Below are 24,907 nucleotides of genomic sequence, written 5' to 3' on the forward strand. Positions count from 1 at the left end.
TTCCCACCAACCCCTCGTTTTAAATAGTTGTATCTAATATAAGCCTTTTATTATGTCTTACAGAATATTGCTTGGGACTTCTAGTATCTCTCCCTATATTTTTCCCATTAAAAGATGGAAAAATTCAAAAAATGGCGAAAACAACGGAAACCGATCACGTGTGTGCCTGAGGCCACAAATTCAACCAACAACGCGCCCCCTCCGGTCTACAAGACAGACCCCCCTTTGGTATCCCCTCGTTCGGCGGCGTTGAAATTCGGGTTGAAGCTTCTCTACGATTGTCCCAATGCAATCGTTGATATTTGTTTTGTTCATGGGTTGACTGGCGACCGTGACAAGACCTGGACCGCGGTAGGCCAGACAACACCATGGCCCAAGATACTACTTCCCCCGAAACTCAACGCTCGTATCCTGATGTATGGCTATGATGCCCATGTTGCACGAAAATCAGTCGTTTCGTCAAACCGGCTCATAAATCATGCTCAGAACCTTTTGGGGGACTTAACGGCCGATCGAAGCTGTTGCAATGCCTCCTCTCGTCCCTTGATTTTTGTCGCCCATAGCCTTGGTGGTTTAGTGTGTAAAAAGGCCATTCTTCTCTCGCAAAATGCCGCTGAGCCTCAATTGCGGGCTCTCTTTGATTGCCTTGAAGGAATCGCATTTATGGGAACTCCACACAAGGGAGCGTGGATGGCAGATTGGGCCAAGATTCCGGCTTCCGTATTTGGTCTTGTGAAATCGACGAATGTGACCTTACTCGATATATTGCAACGAGATAATCAGCTTTTGGATTCCATACAAGTCGACTTCGTGACAATGATTCGAAGACTGCGAGAGAGTGGTAGGGCCGTTGGGGTCGTGTGTTTCTTTGAAGAATTGCCATTCCCTGTCGTGGGTAAGATTGTTACGGAAGAATCGGCGACACTGGACGGTTATGATGTTTATAGCATTTATGCCAACCATCGGGACATGGTTCGGTTTGAGTCGGAAGAGGACCCTGGGTTCAAGAGGCTGCTGTGGAAGCTTCTTACGTGGACTTCGCAAGTCGGTAAAATACTTCCTCTCTACACTTAGATCATGGTCAAATTCCAGCTGACGCAGTTTCAGATGACCAAACAGCAGAACACTATACGTTTAACGCCGAGGATCGAGCCTGTCTGAGGGATTTGCAGACGACTAATCCTCGCGATGATAAGTCCCGCATCGAAGCCACTAAGGGTGGTCTCTTGAGAAATTCATACAACTGGGCTCTTGAAGATGAGGGGTTCTTGGAGTGGCACCACAGGGAAAGAGACGGTGGGGTTCTCTGGGTCCGAGGTGATCCGGGCAAAGGCAAAACCATGCTTTTATGCGGAATCATTGATGAACTCTCGGATGTGGACCAAGGACACATTTCATTCTTCTTCTGTCAAGCCACTGATACACGCCTAAACTGTGCGACGGCTGTGTTGCGTGGCTTGATTTACATGTTCATTGATCAGGAACCCGCTCTCATTTCTCATGTTCGGCAGAGATATGATGAGTCTGGGAAACAACTCTTCGAGAATCCGAACGCATGGCATGCACTGTCGAAAATTCTCGTTACCATGTTGGACCATATAAATGACCCCTGCTTGGTCATTGACGCGCTGGACGAATGCTCCACGGGTCTTTCTTCACTATTGGAACTCATAGTTCAAGTTTCAACCACCCATCCCAATGTCAAATGGATTGTCTCAAGTCGAAACTGGCCAGAAATCAAAGAGCATATGAGCATGATATCTGAGAAGAGAAGGATAACACTGGAGATGAATGAAAGTTCCGTGTCCGAGGCAGTTAAAATTTTCATTTACCATAGAGTTAAGCAATTGGCCAAGCTCAAGAGATACACTCAGCAGATCTTTGATGCTGTTTATTCTCATTTGCTATCGAACGCACAAGGGACCTTCCTATGGGTTGCGTTAGTCTGCGAAAGGCTCGCTGGCATACCCCGCTTGAGGACAATTGAGAAGCTCCATGCTTTTCCATCCGGACTTGATGCACTGTATCAACGAATGATTCAGCAAGTCTGTGAGCACGATGAGGCTCCTCTTTGCAAGAACATACTCGGCCTAGTCTCCACTACATACAGGCCTATCACAGTTGATGAGCTAACAGCTTTCATTGATGTGCCTGAATACGTCTTGGAAGATGACTATGAATCGTTGGAGGAAATTATAGGATATTGTGGGTCTTTCCTGACCATATCCAAAAACACGATAACTTTTGTTCACAACTCTGCAAAGGAGTTTTTACTTGAAAAGGCCAAACACGAGATCTTGCCCTCTGGCATAGCAAGGAAGAATGTTTTCATCCTTGAGCAATCTCTTATATTTATGAATAAAATACTTCGACGGGATATTCTCTCCCTGGGGGAGTCAGATGACCCTACTGGCCAAGCATATGACGAAAGTCTTTCTCTGGGTCCCCTTGCAAAAGTTCAGTATTCATGTGTCTATTGGATTGACCATTTACGAGCCTGTGACCAAGAGACGGCTATTCGTGATTATCTCCAGGAAGGGGGCTTGGTGGACCACTTTCTCTCGAAGAGGTTTCTCTTCTGGTTGGAAGCCTTGAGCCTCTTAAAGAGCGTTTCAAGGGGGCTTAGAGAGATGTTACAACTTGAGGCTTTGACTAAGGCAAGTCAATCACTAGCTTCATTTGAAGGAACATGGTTGGGCTAACTGGTACCCTAATCAAGGAAACGCCAATTTTGAGCCAAGTTCAAGATGCGTCTCGGTTTTTCCGTTACCACAGCTCCATATTGGAGAGTAGTCCTTTGGAAGTATACAAATCTGTTCTTCTTTTCACTCCCAAGTCTAGCCGAATCAGAAGTTGTTTTCAAGAAGAGGTCCCAGACTGGGTGGAGATGAAACCAGCCATTGAAGATTGGACTTCGTGTGTTCAAACACTCGAGGCGCATGAGATTGCCGGTTTCCAGCATTTGGAATGGGCACCCGATGGAACACGACTCACGTCATTTTCGAGAGATGGCGCTATCAAGATTTGGGACCTGGCCGGCAATCGCTGCGTATCGTCCTTTCAGACGCATGGACTAGTTGGCACATCTGCGACCTGGTCCTCTGATGGAGCATATATTGCTTCAGCCTCATCGGACCTCAAGATTAAGATCTGGGACCCAGAGACAGGGCAATGTCTATCGACTCTACTGGGACATGAGTTTCCTATCAATGCTGTGTTTTGGTCGGAAGATGCAGCACGACTTGTCTCATTATCTTGGTCTCAGAAGCAGGAGAACCCTTCACCTTTTACCATTAAAGTTTGGGATCGAATGACTAGTCAATGCGTCCTGACAATTAACGGGGATAACAACCCAATTAGCTCTGCTTTCCCGTCATACGATAGGAAACGTATCGTATCTGTCGCACACGATGGCATCATCAAAACTTGGGAAATATTCACTCACCAGAGGATGTCATCTCGAAAGGTCTATCCTCAACCCCAACATCTCAGCTTTTGGTCCCATGATGGAATGAGCTTCATTCATTCAGATTGGCTATCAAATACGATCAATATCATAGACACGTCCACTTGGAAGCCCATTAAAATTCTCAAAAGTGACGATGACTATCAGATTATGTCTTTTGCTCTTCCGCATGACGGCAAACAGCTTGCCTTGGGGTCGGCTGATGGCATTGTCGAAATTTGGGATCTGACCACGGGAAAACGCGTTTCAACGCTCCATAATCATCTCAAGAATACTGCTCGTATTGCCTGGCTCAGGGATGGAAGACTCGTGTCTGGCTCATATGATGCAATCATAAAGATATGGGATCCATCTACGAGCCAATGCCTCTCAACCTTTCACGGACAAAGAGGTGATATTCGTTCTCTCCTCTTGTCACCTGACGAGACTCGACTTATATCCACCGCTGCATTTGATTCGACCATTAAGGTATGGGACTTGAGTTCGTCAAAGGCTATTGAAGGGCATAGCCAGGAAGTGACATGTATAGTTTGGTCTTACGATGGATCGTGCTTTGCTTCATATTCCAACAAAGAAGCAAAAGTTTGGGATCCACTTAGAGGAGAGTGTCTCTCGACTCTTACAAATCCCAAGGGCGACATTTTGAAAATATGCTGGTCATCTGGTGGAGAAATGGCATTGCTTTCCTCGGTCGGGACTGTCTTTATTTTTAATACTTCGACTGGCCAGGTTTCTTGGACTATAGAGTCCATTGAACCCAGCGCTGCTTTAGCCTGGTCATCGGATGGTTCACAGCTTATGCTGGCTTCATACGACAACTTGATCAACACGTGGGACACAAAAGCCCGTAAGCACTTGTCGACGGTCAAAGCAGACAACATTGGAATTTCGGTGACATGGTCTCGTGATGCAACAAGGTTTGCCTCCGTGGCAGAGAACTGGAGCATCATGATCCAAAATCCATATACTGGCAAATGCATCTCACAGCTAGAAGGATATCATTGCTCAGAATTCGACCAAATCCCTGTATTCTTAAGAAGGCCAGTTTTCATGTCCTGGTCATACGATGGAACGCGCCTTGCCTCTGCAATGGGTCCGACTGTCAAGATCTGGGATCTTACAATCAGCCAATGTACCTTGGTACTCGAACTAGATGAAGTTCCCGACCAGTTTCAGTTTAACTTCCCTCGTGGGCCTTCATTTGGTGAAACAGATCCTAGATATCTTCATACTAGCATTGGCTCCATTGACATTGCGCCGCATGCAGACCCGACAACGGACATCTCAGCACGCCTCATTTGTTCGCCACGGCCGAAAGGATTTGGCGTCAGTCAATGCGGTTCCTGGATTACTCATAATGGGGTTAAGCTTCTGGCATTACCATCTGACTACGGCCCAAGGGTACCCGAAGCTTTCGCGATATTATCGAGCACTGTGGTGTTCGGCTCTGTGACGGGGCGAGTCTTGATATTGAAATTCTCGAAACAAATGTTTGATGGACGGTAACAGAATTTACAGTGGGACGAAAATGTTTATAATTTACAACATTTGCAAGTACCTTGGGATCAAGAGAGCTTTCGATTGCCCCCATCTGTTTGCTCCAGCGCTTGCATGTCTTAGCTAGATCTCTCTCTCTCCCCCATTCCTCTCAGAATACAGATCGTGTCCCTTTCGTCTGTTTCCACGCTATCATTTAGCCCTTTCTTGCCCTGGCCGACAGAAAAACTGACGACAGAAGCCATGAAACTTAACGTTCAATTTCAACGCTGGCTTCTAATCCACCAAAAAGTTTTCACCCGTTGTATGAATAGAAATCATCTAGTTCATATTGGCTTAAAATCCTATGTCCAAGTTCAAACAAGGAAGAAGGACTGAATTAAGATAACTTATGAAGCTTGAAAGTCCGCGGGTGAGGAACTGAGGTAATCGATAACTGGTATCAATTGAATGACTAGCTAAACAGATAAAGTTTGATCCAATACATATATGTACTATATGCACATGTGGATGATCAAGCCTCGGTATCTGACAAGCTATCTAAGCACGCTTTCCGTTGATGCTGACGAGCTCAACCTTGCTATAATAAATTGTTAGTTTCGTCATTCCAATTCAAATATGAAGCTTCTTTTAGCTTTGGGAATAGGGATGGATCAAAACTTACAAGATGAGGTCGGCCTTGGGGGGAATGACGGGAGGGTAGCCACTAGAACGAATCAGTATCATACAGAGCAATTATTGAGTGTTCACTGTGGGCATTGAGCTTTTCAAGGAAAGACATCGAGGTACTTGTGGACTTCAATGTAGTAGCAGGGATTTAAACGTACCCGTCACCGTAGCCCATGGCGCTATAAAAAGCCAGAAATCAGTTCTCTTGTTCAAGGAAGATAATACTGAGAATAACAAAAACTTACTAAGGAATCTGCAGGTAAGCAGTCTCGCCCAGGCTCATCTGGGGAACACCAACGTCCCAACCTATGCGAGAGCATTGTTAGCAAGCTCTGCGTTCTGCATTTGAACACGATTTCGATTCGAAGGCTTGAATCAATTGTATCGAGATATTTGATACGAAGATTTCGGTCCAGGGTTGAAGGAGATAGCGAACCTTGAATGAGACGGCCGACGCCGATCTTGCTAGCAAGGGGAGAACCGCGGTCGTACGAGCTGTCGAACCTGTGATGAAAAGCTGTATTAGCAAGGAGGAAATACAGATAATTGAAATCAAAAACATGTGAAAGACCGGCGCTCACTTCTTGCCCATGCCGTCAGGAGCGTCCTTGTCATAGAGACGGCCGTCGTAGTGCATCTCGACCATGGATCCAATGGCAGGGTAGTCAACCTTGTTGCCAGGGGAGATGAGAATCTTAGCGAATTCCTTGAGAACACCAGACATTTTGAGAGATTGTGATGATAGAACAATTGGGTTGAATTGAAGAAGATGATGCAGGAGAAAATCGAGGGGCCGAGAGCTTTATCCGCTTTTTCCCCGAGTGGGGTCTTTTGCCCTCCAACGTAATGACGGGAACCACTCACAGTCAAAAACCACAATTCCCTTGTTCTTACCTCAATCTTCATCGGTCCAGAAGTTCATTGAGTTCGAATCTTGGATCTTATGACGTATGAGGATCATATCTACTCTGCATGTTCTACAAAATACAGAATTATAGAGAGGCTGGGTAGTAGTAAAGCTACAAGCCGAAAGCTTTCTCGCAAACACTTATGTCCCTGGTGTGAAGAACATCTTGCAGGGGAACGATTAAGGCCATGGTACTCAATACCGGGTACAATGCTAGCTGAATGGACCAGGATAGATAGTCCGGTTTGCTGTACAGTAAGCGTGGCGCTACGCAGGGATCTTATTGGGACAATCACAACTTTGGAATATCCGTGTGTTCTCAGTCTTGAAAAGAATAAATCTCCAGCTCACCGCATAGGTCCTTCCCCGAAATTCAATTACAGTATGGGAATAGGGCTTGCATGCTCATTCGTTGTTGCGTCGACCTTAGTCTTATCGCCATGTACCCCTCCTTGGGAAGTGGCGGATGCTATTTTGGGCGATATGAGGTCGATCTTACTGTATATGCTTAGCGGTGATTACTATTAAGTTCCAAGCCCGTAATAAATGCAGAGCAGCCCGGTTTTATTTCGTACAGGCGGGATAAATGTACAGTGCTATGGTAATAATAATTACTGATTCGTAGAACCATATCTTGCCCTGCATGCAATGAACATCTATGCATTTCCCCAGAATTCCATCTTTTTCAGTTCCTCCAGGGAGATCGAGGCAATCAGAGTGCGCGGAAAACGCGCATCGGGCGCAGTGAACTGGACTGATCCATCCGCCATCTGCAGGTAGTGCAGCTGCGAGATGCCCGTGCGATCCAGGAATTCCAGCACCTTGTGGAAGTTCAAACTGACCTGATCAACGCCATGGCTGTCATCCGAAAGACAGAAGCGACCTCCCCGAACCAAAAATTCCTTGCAAATCTCGGCCTTGGGATATGGCTCCGTCATACCCTTCCTCAACGCAGCTCCATTAAGCTCCAACATACCCCCGTAGGAGGCAATAAAGTCCAGGTTTCTCAGAATCCGGCTCCAAACACCAGGCCATGTGGTAAAGCTGCGCTCCATATCATCACTCTTCAGACGAATAAGATCGAAGTGCCCCACAACTAGAGGCTTCAGGTCCTTTAGCATATCCAGCTGAGCGTCGAAATAGTCCTCGAATAAGCGCTCATCTGTGCCACCTGCAAGTTCCCGCGCACGCTCGTACATCGGCCGATCAAAGTCGATCGGGACGGTGTGCATGTGGTGGACGGAGCCAATGAAGAACTCAAATGGGAAGCGAGACAGTGAGCGATCGATGAGCTCTTTGGATTCAGGTCGAATCCAGTCGCATTCGAAGCCGATGATAATTTTGATTTGGGAGGCGTATTTTTCGCGGAGTCTTTGGGCTTCTTCCCAGTAGGCAGCTTCGTTAACCACTTGCCAGGCCTCTGTTTGGCCAGCTTCGATCTCTTCAGGGTAGAAGTCTTCTTTGTGGCGGGGCATATGCTCTGTCAGGCAAAAGACTTGCATTTTCTTGCTGATTGCTGTTTGGATGACTTCCTCTAGAGAGTCTTTTGCGTGGCCAGGGCAGAACTGGCCTGAGTGGCTGTGATGCGAGAATGGCATGGCTGCTGTGGTGGTTGAGTCAGTGGAATGCGGATAGGGAGACCATATTGGGCGTGTCTATATATGACTTTGGAAGAATAGTACGATACCGGTGAGTCTTCGAAGGTCTTTTCTAGCTTGGGATATGCCTGTGTTTCTAGAGCAGTGGTTTGTGAGAGTCATATATGGCCGGGGCAGTCGCGGCGCACAGTTGATATCGGACCGATAAGGATTTCCGTACCTCCACTATCGCGACAGCGAACTTCCAAGGTTATGTCAGACTTGAAGTATGTTATGACTAGACCATTTACAGGTACTCGAGAATGAATTGATAGAATTAATATGACATTGTCACTTTAGTCTGCCCTTTTCTATGGTATTCCAACGTAACAAGGCCATAATGTCCTCAGTACTTTGCGAGGCAAGGCCGATGTCCACCAAGCAAACAACATTGCAAGTTGGGGTTAATCGAGCCATAATATGCACAGGAAACTACTGTTTGACATATCATGAGCTCATCGCATCTCGACACAGTAGTCTATGCGAGCTTCTGTCGCGCGCGGTGGATTATACCCGCGTCGCAATAGACCGGGACCCCCGACGAGATGCGTTCATGCGCAATGAAGATCAATCAGATCACTCAAAGATCCAATAATTCCCTTCACCCTTCAACCCGCCGCCAAAACCGTTGCAACAACGTAGTCCCCATCATGAGAAATAGAAAGTCGTCCAACCCGACTATCACTCCCATCAACCGCAGTCCCCAAATACACAATCTCCGGCCTACGACTAAGCCCATTAACCTGATGAGACTGTGCCACACCCATATTAACATCCATATCCGAATCCGAACTCTCCTGCACCCGAACCATTACATCCTTCCACCCAATCGAAGCCGCTCCATCCGGGGCAGCTTTGCGCGCGGCTTCCTTCGCTGCGAATCGGCCGGCGAGCCAGCGCGTCATGTCGGCTGTGATGAATGAGGGCCGCGCGGGGATGGAGGTGCTTTGGGATTGGGGTTGTGATTGGAGGGTGAGGGACTCTTTGAAGCGGTGGTGGAAGTCTTTTTGTTCTTGCTCGCAGAGGATGCGGCGGGTGAAGCGTGTTAAATAGTTGCCTCGGCGCGTGAGGAGGGCAGTCATTCGGGGGAGGTGGACGATGTCTGTGCCTATATTTAGGGCATATGGGAATGGTATTGGTTTCATTGTCATATGCTCTGAGCGCGGGGTGGTATTGGGGAGGTGGTTGGAGGAGAGTTGGAGGTAAGGTGGAAAGATTCGGGATGCCCGCCAGCGGGATGGCTGAATTAGATGGGACTTCACATCTGTGGGGTATATTATCCATTGGACGGCAAGGACTGTCACCAAGCCGGCTCTACGGAGTGTTCCTATCGGGAGTAAATTCTCCGAGTCTTTTACAACGCTACAGGTGTAATTCAGTGCGACACTGACTCTGCTGCGACGGAGCCCTAGCAGGGTGGGATGCTCTACAGTCCTGTTTTCAAGTCACGTCTTTCCAATGACCATTCAGAAAGAGCAGCTTGTCTGTCGAGCACGGGTGGCACTGCCTGTCTCAGGCTAAGGACGCGAGCTTCAGCTTCTGTGTGGAAGCCAGCTATTCCGTCAGAGGCAGTAATACCAGATCAAATGATTAGAAGGAATAATTCTTCTATGCAGCATACACGCCTCATATGTACAGATCCATGAAAATCCATCCATCGACTTCGACTTCCAGGATCGGCCCGTCCGGGTTTCGCAGAACATCTCCAAGATCGATACGTCTCGATGCAATGGTGCAGGAAAACGACGAGTGGGATGGGGCGACTCGACTCATGTATCACGCGTTTTCATATCGTGCCGATCCAAAACTAACATCCGTGTAAAGGTAACGAAATTTAGTGTCCAGAAGCGGGCTTCTTGTCGCCTCCGTCAACCTCCTTCAGGAAGTTCCTATAAGAAGCTGTCAGTAACAAGGTTCTAGCTTCAATTGCGCATAAAACCAGCTATTGGTAGCTTTCCAGTCGATCCATTGCTCAATTGAGTTGTTGGGAAGCTGAGTTCACATACTGGATGAAGTCACCCTCTTCCTTGGAGGAAGCGTTGATGGGGGGTCCAGCGGCGGTCTTGGGCTTGGAGCCACCGGAGGTGGCAGCGTAGGAACCAGCGAAGATCGCGCCGAGGGTGGCCATGGCGAGCTGTTATCATCACAAGGATTTCCGGTTAGCTTGCTGAGGTTTCCATCTGTAGCCGCGAACTGGACTGAAAAAGGGATAGGCAGGTGCCCGCGCCAGCGGTGGGGGGAGGGGAGAAGTCGGTCACTTACGACGTGGGAGCCGACCTTCTTGCCGGCGATCTGGTAGTAGACGACCATCTTGAGTGACTGTGTGGGAGAGATGAAGATCAAATGCAGCGATGTGGAAGCGGAATCCTCAGGCTTGACAGAGACGAAGTTAGGTCCGAGACCGCCTTCCCTGATCCGGTTAGCGTAGTGTAATGACTCAGCATGTTGATATCATGTGATCTCCCGAAATGGTCCAGTAAGCCATAACATGAACTTGATACATGTACTTGTCACTATTTGTGATCTCATAAATCTTTGGAAGTGCCTGCCAGTCAGTTTTTTCTTAGTATTCCACTACCAACTATGAAGCAATATAGTCTTGCTACACACAGAAAATAGCCATAGCTCTCTCAATTCATATAGTAGCACTCTAGCTCTGTGATCTATTTAATACGTATCCCATATCTTCACAGACTTGAGACAATTTTATCCTCATCTTCGATCGATCCCATGCCTTGAATTTCTTCGCGACATGAACATTATCAATGTATTATTCATTGGCCAGCTGCAGAGATTCCAGGTCTCGGAAATTTGAGGAAAGATGAACATTCTCGACACTTGGTAGCTCGGTCCATGCCAGGGCAATCTTAGTGTCGATTGTTTGCCATTTTCTCGTTTTCACCCGAATCAACCTACCTACCCAGTCTTAGACAGATTTCCTACTACATCTTAAGATTTCAATGCCGCCTTTCTTCATACAGGAGTGACAGCTCTGGGCCATACTATGATTGGTCAATATGCATGACTCAGCAACTTGGATATCCGAAATGGCCCGGCATGTGGAAATCCATCGGCTAAAGCACGAGGCCAGTTTCCCGATAGAAACGAGAATTGTTGTTGAACAAATTTTCTCAAAATTGGCAAACATCATGAAGATAGAATAAGCTTCATACTCAACAAGGTTAAAGCAAATATAGTTTTGGAATTCGGCCATGAGACATTCACCCGCGGAACCTGGTCGGGAAGTAAACTATTCCACGGTCAACACTCTATACTCCGTACCCCGGCAATGGTGGTTTCGGAAGCTACCAACGGTTAACATCGATATTCTTATAAGATTGGACCCGCCGTAGCCTCAACTGACGTAGAAATTCCCCAAATTCTGCACTTGTCTGATTTTCCTCCTTTGGCGTTGCCCAGCATTGAAACCTGAAACCTGCAACCTGCGGCCCATGCACACATTCTTTACTCTACCGTGCTTTTAATCCTTCTTCTCTCATTGATAATCATTCTTTGATCTCATTCTTTTCACTTTCTGCATTCTCCGCGTGAAATATCAAGATGACAACGAGTGCTAGTGGCAGCCAGCAGGATGCGTCCGTTTCGCCGCCTACCAACAAGTCTGCAGCGGGAAAGCTCTCCCCGCGTCTACAAGAGCTACTGGATCGCTATGATTACTATGACGACCACTACTCTTCATAGTAAGTACAGATTGATATTAACCGCCTCCAACCTTCCCCCGAAATCCTCGATTTTGCCTTTTAATCGCATCTCCTTTCCATTTCGGAATTGCCGAGTGATCTCCTGCCTAGAAGCGGAGGAGGGGCTTAGCCCGCACCAACAACGACTCCACTTCCCGGCTTATTGCTGCTATGTCATAACATACTCCACCAGCATCAAGCTACAACCACAAGCCTCACGCGCTCAGCTCAGCTCAGCTCAGTCCAGCTATACAAATAACTAATAATGAACTCTTCATCCAGCTCCGTCGACTCAACCGACACCAACTACCGCTACGCAGCCTACGGAAGCCGCATTCGTACAATCCTCCTCTCCGCCCACCGCTACGTCGCCTACACCTCAGACATAGGCGAATCCTTCCGCCCAGTCGCACACCCATGGCTCATCCGCTCCGCCTACGGTATCTCCTGGGCCTATCTGATCGGCGACGTAAGCCATGAAGGCTACAAAGCTTACACGCGCAACCGGCTCGCTCTCGTCCCACCAGGCGAAGCATACAAGGATGCCAGCGAGGTTCCGCAGAAGCATATCATCCGTGGCATGGCGACAGGCAACCTCTCTCGTCCGTTGAGTGGGTCCGACGCGTTGGAACCCTGGCCTACGACTGAGATCTCGCTTGCGGAGGATTATCGTATGGTTATGGCGAAGCGCGCGGTTTTCCAGAGTATTGCGAGTATGGGGTTGCCGGCGCTTACTATCCATAGCGTGGTCAAGTACTCCGGGCGGATGTTGAAGGGTTCTAAGGTCACGTTTTTGAGGACGTGGGCGCCTATTGGGGTATGTTTGTCCTGGTTCTTGTTATGGGTGCTTTTGCTAATTTTTCGTAGCTTGGTTTGGTTGTTGTTCCGTTTCTTCCTTATATATTCGATCATCCTGTTGAGGAGGCTGTTGATTGGGCTTTTGGCACCGCGCTCCGTATTTATGGAGGTGAGGATGCTGTGCGTCCGCTGCCCGCGCATGCTCGTGAAGAGCATGCTGATGGCGCGGCGGATAATGGCGCCGTGACAACGGCCGCGTCGAAGCTTTCTTGGGAGGAATATAAGGCGGAGAGGGAGAGTCTGCGCGAGATGCGTCGTGAGCAGAACGCCGGGAAGTGGTGGTCCGTGCTTGGAGGTTGGTCGAAGGGTGATGAGAAGAGCAAGAAAGAGTAATCTGCTGATTTTGGGCGGAGTATCTCTTTTTCCTTCCTTTTCAAGTCCCCTGTTGCATTTTGCATCTTTATATGGGTACATCTCCCCTTTTTATTTGTACATCATGTACCCTCCTCTCTTAGCGTTTACTTAATATCCTCATCTTCTCTGTATAAAGTTCATAATATGCCCAGTCCGTGGCCACTGGATTATAAATCAAATTTTGGAGACGTCCGATTCCGAACTCGCCTTCAATATCTGCATGTTATAGGCTTTGTGACAAGAAACAAGATCTCTGGACGCAGCCAGGTTTCTATCTGAAACTCCCGTCCTGCTAGTCGTCAAGTAAGTCCAAGTGTTGGATACGTCACATGCAGGTAGAGACGCAGGGACGAAACTACCTCAAACGGGGATGCAAGGGCTGCGGCTACTGCCTCAGCAACGGAGATCCCTAGCACAACTCATGATACACTACAAGAACAGGAAATATTGAAGTAGGAAGTCTACACCTCTGATTCTCGGCTTCCAATCTACCCGAAGCCCAGCAAAACACAACACAACACACACATCTGTACAAACAAAGAGCATTCAAAAACAAGGATTCAATCCAGCGCGGAGGAGAGATATATAGAGAGAGGTAAGGAAAAGAGAAAAAGTAGCGTCGGCTCATCAAGAATTGGCCACCCAGACCATTAGGGATGTGCAAGAGTCCAAACATAGTATGACCAGTAAAGAAGTAAGATTTTTTTTCCAACACACAAGAACAGGAAGTAAAACAATCGTCTCATTCGGTGGTCGTAGTGCGGAAAAATGAAAGAAGGGAAAAATGGTATGGGAGAACAGAAGGGGGAATAGCTCAAAATGAATAATGAAAATGAAATGATACAAAGCGCCGGCAGGGTATGACGTCGCTCAGAGTATCAGAAGAATGATAAAAAAGAGATAAATGTTGGCCAATGAAAGATTTCACAATGGGGAGATACGTGATATATGACATAGTGTATCCTTGAAGGGGATGATGGACAATGAAATGAAGTTTTGTGCAAGCTCTCGTCCTTATCAACCACGGCCTTGGAGAGGGGAGATGAAGTCCATTGACGTGCAGAGGGACTAGCGATGTCGTCAAGTGGTTGGGACTCTTCGGCCGAAGGGTGGGGAGGAGTAGAGACAAGAAGGACCTGGTCTATCCATGTTGGTATCAAATTTTTTTGCTGTTTTCCTTTATAGGGGACCGTCTAGTTCCAGCCAAGAGAGTTTTCCGCCATAACAGGGGCACTGATCATCTGGGAGCGTTGGCTGCCAGACACACGGTTACCAGCACCGAGGGCAGAGGAACCCAGACTTCTCTGATCGACATTTGAAGGAGAGCGCTGGTGCAGCTGCTTCTTCTTGCGGTAGCGGCGAGCGACCCAGAACATAGCGGCACCGTAGGCGGCTGCACCAGCCACAGCACCAACGGCAATACCGGCGGAGCTGGCGCTACCCGTGCTGCTGCTAGAGGTACCATCAGAGGAGTCGTCACCACCATCGCTGTTGTTACCGCTGCCGCTGCTGCCACTGCCGCTGTCACTGCCGTCAGAGCCGGAAGAAGAGTCATTCTCATCAGTGGGCCAATTGCCTGTGAACTCCAGAGGAATTGTCGAGTCGATCATGCTCATGAGGGCCTTGGTAGTTGCGCTCTGCTCCTCGGTGTAAAGAAGGGAGTTCGGGTTGTTCTTCTGGGCCAATAACTTCGAGTAACCTTCACGGGGGAAGTAAAAGATAGCCAAAGTAGCGTTGTAGCCGGTCTTCTGCCAGTTGTAGTAAGGCTCGAGGGCAAACATCTCAGCCTTGGCACCCCAGTAGGGCAGAGCATGCTTCAGAGCCTGAGGAATGTACTCGAAGATCTGGGACGAAGACAGAGGAGTGGTAGCAACGAACGACCAGGGCAGGCTGCCATCGAAACCAAGTTGGAGCAAGATAGAGTCCGCAGGAGCCTGGCTAACGCTGCTCGAGGGGGTAATCGAATCAGGCAGGGAGACAGCCGCAGTTTGAGTGGCAGTGCTAGTAGGGATGGCTGTTTCAGTGGTGGACTGCTGGACCAGAATGCTAGAGGGCATCCAGTCGCTGGTGTCACTGGAGGTAGCCACCGGTGCCTCAGTAGAAGTAGCGCTGGTGGTTGGTTCAACGTAAGAAGAAGTCGTGGTCTCAGGCTCCCGGGTAGACGTGGAGGAAGCAGTGGAAGTAGGGGTGACCTTGACGGTCTGGCTTCCGGTAGGAGTGGGGATAGCGCCAGAGCCGGCGGGCTTGCCAGAGGCAGTTCCAGATCCAGCACTAGGAGAGTGAGGAACAGGAATGATGCCAATGGATCCGGTGGAAGTTCCAGTGGAAGTTCCAGTGGTGCTACTGCTGCTGGCACTGCCGCTACCACTACCACTACCAGGAGTGACAGTTGGGCTTCCCGACTTGTGGGAGTTGAGACTGGCCTGCGGAGTGGGGATTGCACCAATGCCAGTGGTGGTACCAGCGGTGGTGTCAGTGGTGGTGTCAGTGCCATTGAGAGCAGCCGAAATGCTGTTTACGAGACTCGTGAGCGCATCGCCGGTTGCTGTGGGGCTGGAGGTCAAAGGAACGCTAACAGAGATGGTCGCTAGGCTAGTAGTGTTGCTGCTGGTGGGCGTTGCAGTAGCGGTGGTCGAGTCGGTTCCAAGTAACCAACCAAGGATGTCGTCGGTTGAGGAAGCAGAGGCGGAAGCAGTAGTGGAAGCAGAAGCAGAGGCCGAAACAGTACTGGAAGCGGAGGTAGAAGCGGAAGTCGTCTTGGCCACGGGAGAGGTAGCAGATGCAGTTGTTCCATTGGATGCGGCGGTGGTGGTGCCGCCGCTCAAGAGGTCCGAAATGCCATCCACAGCTTCACTCAAAAGGTTAGTCGAAGAGGTGGTTGTCGCTGCGGCCGAGGTAGTGGCTGCGGTGGAGCTCTGCGAGGTAGTGGCCGCAGTGGTAGCGGCAGCTGTCGAGTCACTAGATGTGGTCGCGTCGGCAGTTGTAGAGTCACTGGATGTGGTCGCGCTGGAGTCGTCCACAGCGGTGGTTGTAGTCGCCTTGGTAGTCGAGGCCGCGTGCGAACGGGTCTCAGTGGTAATGGTGTGGCGGTGCCCTTCTGCGTCAATGGAAATCACTACAACAACTTCCTTCCCGGTGGAGGCAGCGGCCGCGGAAGATGTCGTCGGGGTCACTCCGGTGATGTCGTCAACCAGCGAGGCTAGGGAATCGGTGTTGGAGGTGCCGTTCTTGACGGTACGCTTGATATTCTGAGGGAAGTAGTAGCGCGGTCGTTCCACGTGATTCACATCATCTTGAATAGCTCGCTGCGCAGCCACCAGCTGGAAGCCCCCCAGGGACAAGGCGGCGAAAACGGACAGAGCGTCGATACGCATGTTGATGGCGGTTTAGCGCGCTCGGGAGTCCGATAATTGAGGGTACAGCACGAGCAATTCGAACTCGTCTGTCAACGCCTCAGGGAAGAAATGGCCGAGACCTGGGTAAGTGTAATTCGAATCGGCTGGAGTGTTTGTTGGTATCCACGAGGGTCGTTGGGACACAGTCGCAACGATAGCCTGTAATTATAGACAAAGAAACCGTCACGATGGGCAACGGAAACTAAGTGAGACCGATTGAACGGGATGATCGATTTGAAAAAATGAATGGAAGGGGTCGTAAAATCTGAAACGACCGGAAAAGCAGCAAAAGCGAATGTGGGCTGGGTAGCAGTAAGGAGCGAGCGACAGTCTACAGAGGTAGATGAAGAATAAAGAAGCAAGCGGCGACCGTGGGAATATGCAAGGAGAGCAAGATTGGCTGGACCCAGGTTAAAAGTGCCGTCGTCGAAGACGAAAGATGAACTGAAAGGAGTGAATAGAGGTGAATTAAAGAATCTTGAATTAGGGGGGGGCGGATGAGATGAAGGGAAATGGGGGGCGGAACGTGGGTAGTCAACAACACTGTAACTTACATACCAATCTTACCGTAAATTAACAAATTAGCACTATCCACTTTGGTATCTACACGCACTACACTAATGATTTGGATGGATTCAATTATGGATACACGATGGAGTACAGAGTACGCTGGTTCCTGTTTGTTCCTGGTTGTTCCTGGTTTTATAAAATAACTACTCCGTACTCACTGACTCTTACCTTCAAGTTCTTGTCCATACAATCTGCATACTTCCCCATACTCATGCAGGAAACTGGAATGATTATGTGCATCTCGCGAGCTATGAGGCAACCTTGCCCCCCTTTCACTACTCTATATTCGGTCGAGATCGCCGGGTACACTCGGAGCATTTGAGCTGCACGGTTCCTAACCTTTTGTGCCGTTTTGTAGAACCTAGCTCAGTCCAGCTGATATGATCAGGATGAGCATCTCAGGGGAAGAGATGGATCAAATCGAGATAAACCCTTTTAATTAGCAAGGTGGAGCAGGCAGGGGCAAGCCCAAGTAAGAGAAGTAAAAAGAAAAAGCCAAGTGCACGGATACATCAGGCTAAGGTGAAATTGGATCAAAAAGCATATAACACCAGGTCAGGGTCTTAGGGGTGATTCGTGCTCAAAACTCAACCCTGAGAGTGCGCATCCTAATTAAACCATCTCACATCCAACCTACTTCGGGAGAAGCTACCAAGGATAGTTGCTATACAAGGTTCAGTCCGGAGCATGGCCCAGTGGAGTCTTAAAGACCACTTGTGTGTTCCTGGACGTGGATTAAGATATGAAATGCGTGGTATTAGATTGAAAGCGGGACCATGGTCCTTCCCGCGTAGACATGATACATGGAGATTTCAAGCAGGTACCGACCCACTTTACCTAATTAGGAACTAGTGGATTTTAATTCTGGACGCCAGTCTCGCTTTTGCCGCTCGTTCGGGTAATCGATCAACAAGAAGATCGAATACCCTCCGCAGACGCTTCTCTTCACCGAGCAAGTTTACAAGTACTTGGCTACTTGGCCCAGCTTCGAAACTAAACCCCTATTGCCCTACGGATATTGTACCCTCGAACTACTGGATTGAACTAGTAGATGGTAAAAAACCGCCCCAATCTCATGACGTAGATCTGCATCGGGCGGTTTTTTTTTGGTTTACTTCCTGTTCGGGCCTTTCAATGCCTCCAAATTTGTGAAGTCTCCAAAAATAGGGCATATCTAGCTACGCAGGATGCAATTATCTCTGTCAAGTATGTATGAGCATGGCTGGATATCACAGACCAACCAACGTCGATCACCCGGGTGGACACACCTCAGCGATCGACGATCACGAGGAGAAAGCAACGAAAAAGAGAAAGAACACCCCATGTCCACGTGTCCGAGGGGCCATGAACAGATCGGAATGAAGGGGTGAACCTTTCTCGCGAAAGCGCGTCACTCGACATTCTCAGAGTATGCTGGGGACTATTTGACCCTTCACGTGGTAGGAAATACGCGTGAGTTGAACGGTGATCAATTCCTTCCTGCATTTTCCACGTAGAACCGCGGTATTATTCACCCTTGGCTACTCCGTATAGTCTTTGCTAAAGAAAATAGATTCCTGAACCAAACCATACTAGTGAAACTAACTCCCGTTAACAAAGAAACCAAAACTACTAAACTCGGACTTTTGCCCAAAACAACATAGTGGCCGTAGCCGGTGTTAATTATAGACGGAAAAGGTATAAGCCACCACTAGCAATCTTTTGACCCCCAAACCTCCCGTCATTGTAGTCGTGCAGTCATATAACAAAACCTAAATCTACACATGAACATTAACACTCAGCCTCCCGGAAAGCCAAGCGCATTTGAACCCCCTTTAAATTCCAATCAAATCAAAAAATACAGCAAACCCACGATCATCAACTGTACCACGGACCGAAACAGACGCTAGTCCTGTTCCTGAGGGACGGAAAGCTGGCGGCCCCACCCTCCACACACGTATTTTAGTGGCGTCTCGTCTATTACCTAATCACACAGACTGATCACGTGACTCGTCATGTTCTAGAATCTAGACAATTGAAGAGTGGAGCATGGCGTCGTGGTCTGGACTTGGGCTTGCGTAGAACAAAGATTTCCTGCAGCATTGTGGATGCTTTGCCCTACCGGTACGTGGAGACCGTTAGGCCCAGCCATCTCAGGGCACGTCATGCTGCCAGGCCCGGACGTTGAGGTCTAGAACGGTGGTTTGTGTGGTTAGGGCTGCACATGTGGCGAATGGGTCGGAGGATAATGGTCAGCAATGTAAAGTTTGTGTGGGTTTCCAGGTCAGCTCAAGCTGCTCGGTGCTAGCGATGCGTAGTGCTTTCCACATGTGCGTTTCAGCGGTAGACACGATGCAACCTGTTCCGTGGATATATATCGTGCGTGTTGGGCAGGATTCATCGTTTGAATGTTGAAAATTTAAGAACGTTCAACGTTCTAACGAAAACATCTGGACATATATATATACGCACTGAATCAGATAGCACCCGTATCTACAGATATATTCCACATTGTTCCAGATCGAGTCCTCGTATGTAGATATTTCAGGTGGTCTGTGTATTCTCCACTCGTTGACGCATGTGCACCCGAAAATGACAGCCGGAGCACCAGGGCATAGGGCTGAGAAAAATACGTACGTCAGCTTCTTCTAGTAAATGTGAAGAGCGCATTGGCTAGCCAAGTACATGGCCCAACTGGAGGACTTGAGCTGCCAGGTAAGCCAACCAGCAGGGAAAATTCTAGATGCTTTCTAAAAACTTTTTTCCAAGATTGCTCCAAATATCGCCTTGAGAAATACGAAACGAAGACCTTTTTATAACGCCTGCTTCACTCAAATGTTGCGTGACAGGATGGTGGATTATGGACAAGGCGTCTATAGATCATCTCTAGTTAAATAAACACAATGTTTACTTTCATATTATCATCTTCGATGAAATGACCGTTGTATTATAATCAACAGCTTTTAAGCACTACTCATCACGGAGTATTCAATTATGTGCACAATTATTGATGGAGGGAGCATCACAGATCCGTGAATAAGTTGCAAGAAAAGTAAACATTGAATGATTTTGCGATACCAAATTTTTCTTAGCACAACATCCAAACATCTTCTTCATTTCTTCCACCCTCTCACTTCTACCCTCCTATCTGAATTTTCATTTCAGACCTGTTCCTCATATTCGTTCTCAAAGATGCAGCATCTTGGCGAGTCTAGTACAATGCGTCAACACAACAGCAATGCCAGATCAACCCAGCCTGGCCCCCATATGTGTCGAGTGCACAATCTGGAAGCAAAGTTCTTCTTGAATCGCCCAGTGGAGGATCTGATTCCTGCCAAGTACATGAGACGAGCAGAAAATAACTGTAAGTCGGGCTTTTGGATCATGACTTCGGTTCCTGATCTGGATCATCTCAATACAGTCACTTGGGGAAAGCACTGCTGATCTAGTGGGCCTTGAATTATCTATTACGTACTTACTCTTCTCTTGAATAGCGACTGTGCAACGCAAGCCATGGATATTTCGTGGTGCTGTCGATGATGCCCGAGATGTGGACCAGAGCGACTGGTCTGAAGTCGATATCCGATACCGAGGAGTCTTCAAGACACTACTCAAAGTCCCTCCTTTTAGCAAAGGACTTTGGGAGGGCGGGTCTGAAGAGCATATGCCCCAAGATGGTACCAGAAATATGCGAACCCAGGCACAGGTCATGTACGCACTGGTGAGTGAGGTTGGCGAGATGCTTGATCTGCAGCGACCTACTCGAGAGGGTGACGCCGTCTTTTTCTTGAAGTGAGTTGCGGAAATTTTTCTATAAGCTTGATTATTCATGAAACCCATACTGATCACTTCTTTTTACTCCCAGACCCAGGTTGGTCTCCACAACCCTCGAATACTGGACTGGATATCGCGAGAAACACAGAGATGGTCCCCACACATCCGGCTTCGTTTCTCTAGAATTCGGGCCCGATAGTGGTCAATGCTTGCGAATACTCCCTGTGTCGGCAGTAAGTTTCACTCTAGCGTCTTCAGATGACCCCTCTAACCAACACTTCCAGACAACCAAAGACGAGCACCTTATCTCAGCCCTAAACGCCAAGTTCAAACTGATGCTAGGCCAACTCCTTCTGCATGTTCGTCCCCTCCACATCCCCGGCGACAAACTGCCCGACCAAGAGATCTTCCTGCTGGGTCTACACGGCTCAAAGCTTCACCTCTTGCGAGCCTACTTTCCCGGCCAGAAAATCTCCAGCCTTTGGTGTCGCCGCGAAGTTCCAGGTCCAGTGACCCACACCTTTCAACCCAACCATCGTCGCCGAGCACACTCAACACCTTTGACAGCGCATGCATCCCACATTGAAAACTACGACGCTGATACGGAATATGACTCTTTCGACGAGGATATACTTCTCGGTACATTTCCAGCCACCTCCACAGCTGCAGGCGTAAGCGTAAACGCGGACATGGCTACACCCCCCCGTCCACCTACTCGCCGAGGCCGAAGTGGTTCCCTCCGCGGTCCCCGCTTCTACGGAGAAGAGAACCTCGAGCGAATGCGTCGTCAGTTCGAAGCTACCCGTCTGCGCATGCTAGACGGGGAGCCAAAGCTGCGCACATTCCGGGTCCTCGGAACACAGGAGTACGATCTATGGGCGAAGCAGGATTTCGCAGCCGCAGTGAAGTTACTCGCTGCGCTGCAGATGTATCTACTGAGTGGGGAAGCAAAATGCGGAGCTATGCAGGATGTGTTTGAGAAGCACCCCATCAATGGAGCGGATGAGGGAGATGATGCTGTGGACTCGGACTCGTCTTCAGATTATATGTTTCCTGGACCTATTTCTCAGCAGGATAGGACGGCGTTGTTGAAGGAGCATTTTGAAATTGAGGAGAAGAGACTTGCTACGATGGAGGAGGAGTTGAAGGAAGCTGAGATTGCGAAGTGGGCGGAGGAGGATAGGGCTGCTCGGGTCTCGGAGGCGATGGAGGTTGGGGGTGGTAATCGGATTTCGAGTTTTCGGGAGGCGAGGAAGCCTTGGTGGGAGTTTGTTTGGGATGACCAGGAGGGTTTTGTGACAAATCACACGGATGATGAGGGTGAGATGGTCGTGGGTAATTTGATGTAGAGCTCTACAGCTCAGGGGAAAGAGATATCTACGAGGCGCCATTGTTATTTTACCAGCCTTAGAATACATCATGATTTGGACAATGTCTCATTCCAAATCTTGTGGACTTCTTATATGGCACCAGACGTAAGTGAAATGTTAGATATCTGGCAAGAATGAAAGGCAGCGGGTATATTGAAGTGCAAAAAGACAAAGAACCCATTAAATGAGGTTTGTAGTAGACCAGGTGACCAGGGTAGGTAAGATTGAACCTGATCTGGTCAACTGGTCTACTACCCGCTTCATCAGAAGTTCTCTTCAGATAACGAGAAGAATTCCTCTTCAAAACATGGAACTTCACCCATCAAACCAGCAAGAACTATAGAAAGCTCTTTACTGCAGTGCTTGCACCTAGTGGCGCCACTTTCACCTGGGGACCGTTCCTCCGTACATCGTTTCTTGAAGACAATAATATTACCACCACCAGTGACAATATCGTAGCCATCGCAAACCATAGATTCGAAGTATGGAGCAAATTGAGCCGGGTTCTCAAGACGAGACAGAACCTTATCCAACCGACTGCATTCATCCATACCGAAGAACGAGTTGGACTCGAACGGGGTGACTTGTGAGATGGAAGAGTCATAAGTTAGGAAACGGTATATAGCGCCAGACCAAGGAGAGGTCTGGGGATCAGGAACAGAGCTGTCCTTAGCTTATTGACCGACCCTACCGCCGGCCTCAATCGACGACAATTCAACGTCTTTGGGCTGATGCGACCGGGTACTCGTGTTTGTCGTCGAAGAAGATCGATGTCGGATATCGTTGGCATCTGGACAGCTTGGCTCATCAGTCAAGTCAATGATGATTCTCGTGGTTTCATGCTCCTTTTTCAAGAGCAGTCCGTTTAGGCTGTGGCTCGAGCTACTGGAGTCTTTCTTAATCCGGCTCTCCAGGTCATCCCCATCGCTATCATGGCTGTCACTACCATGGCTGACATGACTAATATCGCTGCCATCAGCACCGTCATTGCCTCCCGAGTTAGGCCTACCAGCAGACTTTTGGGGAATGTAAAGGGGCTGCTTAGGCTCTGCAGCAGCAACGGTCCCGGCGTTGTTTTTCCCGGTCGGATTACGTTGGGTTGTCGGACGAGGCTTCGCATACCGCAATACGTTCACGGATGGATGGATTGGAAAGTAATCTTCATCACCCTCATCATCTTCATCATCGTCCCCGTTATCATAATTGTCGTCCCAACAACCGTGTCGTTCACAAGGAGACAATGGAGGAAAGTAACGGAGCCGTTTAGGCTCCGCAGCAGCGATGGTCCCGAGGTTTATTTGTCAGGTCAGCTTAGATTGAGCCTCTATTTGAGACTGCGCATACTGCTGCTTCAGTACTCTTTGAATGTACGTGTCCCTGGGGTGGAGGATCGCCACATTGGCAAAGTGATCTGCTCGAGAATCGATCTAGAGGAACAAGTTACACTCGGATGCGGATGCTGAGCGATGCCAGAAACTCAGGCCACTTACCAAAACACATGGTCTACCCGTCTCAAGACAGTGAGCGCAACTATTTCTTGTTGCAGAAATTGGTTTACACAGATGCATACCAGTCGGATCACGTGAAAGGAAATGCATGCACGCTCGACACCATCTTGCGGCAGGGTTGTCGGGTGCTGCTGGCGATCTTGTGCAGTGGTTGGCCTTATACTTGATCTTATTTGCACGTGGGATAGGATTGGGTAAAGGAGCATCTACGTTGATGCCAGTGATAGGCCATATGGTGTGAGAAGAGGTAACACCTATAAGCATGGTGGAAGTGGGTGAAGGAGGTGTAACTAAAAGACCATGGCTTTATACTCAGCTGAAACTACGGAGTACGGAGTAGATATAGGGAATAACCCACTCATCTCCAGTTCTTACCGCTAAAACCCATCTATCACATCTGGACGTCCATGCGTTCTTTCAGATCCCTGATGTGGCGTTCAGGTTACCAGGGTGTCAGTATCTTTACCGAAGTGTTGAGATCTTTGGCTTTGTTCCCAAAAATGAGGAAGTTAGGTGGCGCACGCGGCCACCCGATCCTGGTCATCTTCCGGCAAGCTAGCGAGCCGCTGCCCTTTAGATCACCTATAATAGCGGCTAGCTGTTGATAGTTCAGGACGCCACGACAGGGATCAGAAAGGAACCTGACACGTTTCTTTTCAGCACGATAACACGTGCAGCTCATGCGTGCATGCGGGATGAGAGGCACATGTTAGCACACGCGAGAACAGCCCCGAGGCTGTGTATTAAAGCAAAAAAAAAGGCGGTGATAGCATACAGCTTAAGAGCGCATCCAACTCATATCCGGAGGAAATTCAACCCGCATTGGCTGACCTGGGAAGTTGTGCATCATGTCTGATGGATAACTTTGATCCGTATGGGGTGGAGGCAGGAGGGTCGTGGCCTCTACCTAGCTACCTGGGAAACATTCGCCAACTCAAGTCAACCTCGACAGATAGCCTCTCCATGTCTCTTGAGGCCTCGGAAGTATCAGACTTCCATCATGGGGCTCGATGGTGCAAACGAATTCACAGACGAACAGATTTTCAGATTTACAGACAAGTGTTTTCACAGACAAACGAATCCCCTAGTAGCTGATTTCAAAATGCCGATCGTGAGCAAATAAATCCCCAATTTTTAAGATCAAATACCATGAATACTGCTTATATTTGGAGTGTCTATCATAAATTGAGAGGCTACGAGATGAGCCTTATACTATGGGACA

General features: G+C 48.6%; 10 protein-coding genes across 10 annotated transcripts; 4 read left to right on the forward strand and 6 right to left on the reverse strand.

The window, feature by feature from the left end:
- Nucleotides 1–114: 114 nt before the first annotated feature.
- On the forward strand, nt 115–1,074 carry N7520_001525 (uncharacterized protein; the record flags this gene model as incomplete). The annotated part of the gene is made up of 1 exon (XM_057135460.1): nt 115–1,074. The coding sequence occupies one exon, from the start codon at nt 115–117 to the stop codon at nt 1,072–1,074; it is 960 nt and encodes a 319-aa protein (XP_057001396.1).
- Nucleotides 1,075–2,689: 1,615 nt separating this feature from the next.
- N7520_001526 (WD40 repeat domain-containing protein) lies at nt 2,690–4,972 on the forward strand (the record flags this gene model as incomplete). Its single annotated transcript, XM_057135461.1, has 1 exon — nt 2,690–4,972. One exon carries the CDS (start codon nt 2,690–2,692, stop codon nt 4,970–4,972), a length of 2,283 nt encoding a protein of 760 aa, XP_057001397.1.
- A 531-nt stretch (nt 4,973–5,503) lies between these two features.
- On the reverse strand, nt 5,504–6,356 carry N7520_001527 (FKBP-type peptidyl-prolyl cis-trans isomerase; the record flags this gene model as incomplete). Its single annotated transcript, XM_057135462.1, has 6 exons — nt 5,504–5,543; nt 5,628–5,669; nt 5,791–5,811; nt 5,878–5,938; nt 6,069–6,136; nt 6,214–6,356. 6 exons carry the CDS (start codon nt 6,354–6,356, stop codon nt 5,504–5,506), a joined length of 375 nt encoding a protein of 124 aa, XP_057001398.1.
- An 839-nt stretch (nt 6,357–7,195) lies between these two features.
- N7520_001528 (histidinol-phosphatase) lies at nt 7,196–8,137 on the reverse strand (the record flags this gene model as incomplete). Its single annotated transcript, XM_057135463.1, has 1 exon — nt 7,196–8,137. The coding sequence occupies one exon, from the start codon at nt 8,135–8,137 to the stop codon at nt 7,196–7,198; it is 942 nt and encodes a 313-aa protein (XP_057001399.1).
- A 647-nt stretch (nt 8,138–8,784) lies between these two features.
- On the reverse strand, nt 8,785–9,321 carry N7520_001529 (uncharacterized protein; the record flags this gene model as incomplete). Its single annotated transcript, XM_057135464.1, has 1 exon — nt 8,785–9,321. One exon carries the CDS (start codon nt 9,319–9,321, stop codon nt 8,785–8,787), a length of 537 nt encoding a protein of 178 aa, XP_057001400.1.
- A 689-nt stretch (nt 9,322–10,010) lies between these two features.
- N7520_001530 (ATP19 family protein) lies at nt 10,011–10,486 on the reverse strand (the record flags this gene model as incomplete). The annotated part of the gene is made up of 3 exons (XM_057135465.1): nt 10,011–10,065; nt 10,183–10,310; nt 10,439–10,486. 3 exons carry the CDS (start codon nt 10,484–10,486, stop codon nt 10,011–10,013), a joined length of 231 nt encoding a protein of 76 aa, XP_057001401.1.
- Nucleotides 10,487–11,737: 1,251 nt separating this feature from the next.
- On the forward strand, nt 11,738–13,068 carry N7520_001531 (uncharacterized protein; the record flags this gene model as incomplete). The annotated part of the gene is made up of 3 exons (XM_057135466.1): nt 11,738–11,877; nt 12,160–12,694; nt 12,745–13,068. 3 exons carry the CDS (start codon nt 11,738–11,740, stop codon nt 13,066–13,068), a joined length of 999 nt encoding a protein of 332 aa, XP_057001402.1.
- Nucleotides 13,069–14,282: 1,214 nt separating this feature from the next.
- N7520_001532 (putative mucin family signaling protein Msb2) lies at nt 14,283–16,463 on the reverse strand (the record flags this gene model as incomplete). Its single annotated transcript, XM_057135467.1, has 1 exon — nt 14,283–16,463. One exon carries the CDS (start codon nt 16,461–16,463, stop codon nt 14,283–14,285), a length of 2,181 nt encoding a protein of 726 aa, XP_057001403.1.
- A 3,762-nt stretch (nt 16,464–20,225) lies between these two features.
- Nucleotides 20,226–22,156, forward strand: N7520_001533 (uncharacterized protein; the record flags this gene model as incomplete). The annotated part of the gene is made up of 3 exons (XM_057135468.1): nt 20,226–20,397; nt 20,528–20,825; nt 20,899–22,156. The coding sequence occupies 3 exons, from the start codon at nt 20,226–20,228 to the stop codon at nt 22,154–22,156; spliced, it is 1,728 nt and encodes a 575-aa protein (XP_057001404.1).
- A 284-nt stretch (nt 22,157–22,440) lies between these two features.
- Nucleotides 22,441–23,949, reverse strand: N7520_001534 (uncharacterized protein; the record flags this gene model as incomplete). Its single annotated transcript, XM_057135469.1, has 3 exons — nt 22,441–22,821; nt 22,864–23,354; nt 23,748–23,949. 3 exons carry the CDS (start codon nt 23,947–23,949, stop codon nt 22,441–22,443), a joined length of 1,074 nt encoding a protein of 357 aa, XP_057001405.1.
- Nucleotides 23,950–24,907: the final 958 nt, after the last annotated feature.

This window comes from Penicillium odoratum (assembly GCF_028828045.1).
Source record: "Penicillium odoratum strain IBT 22623 chromosome Unknown utg000001l_segment0_segment0, whole genome shotgun sequence".
NCBI lineage: Eukaryota > Fungi > Ascomycota > Eurotiomycetes > Eurotiales > Aspergillaceae > Penicillium > Penicillium odoratum.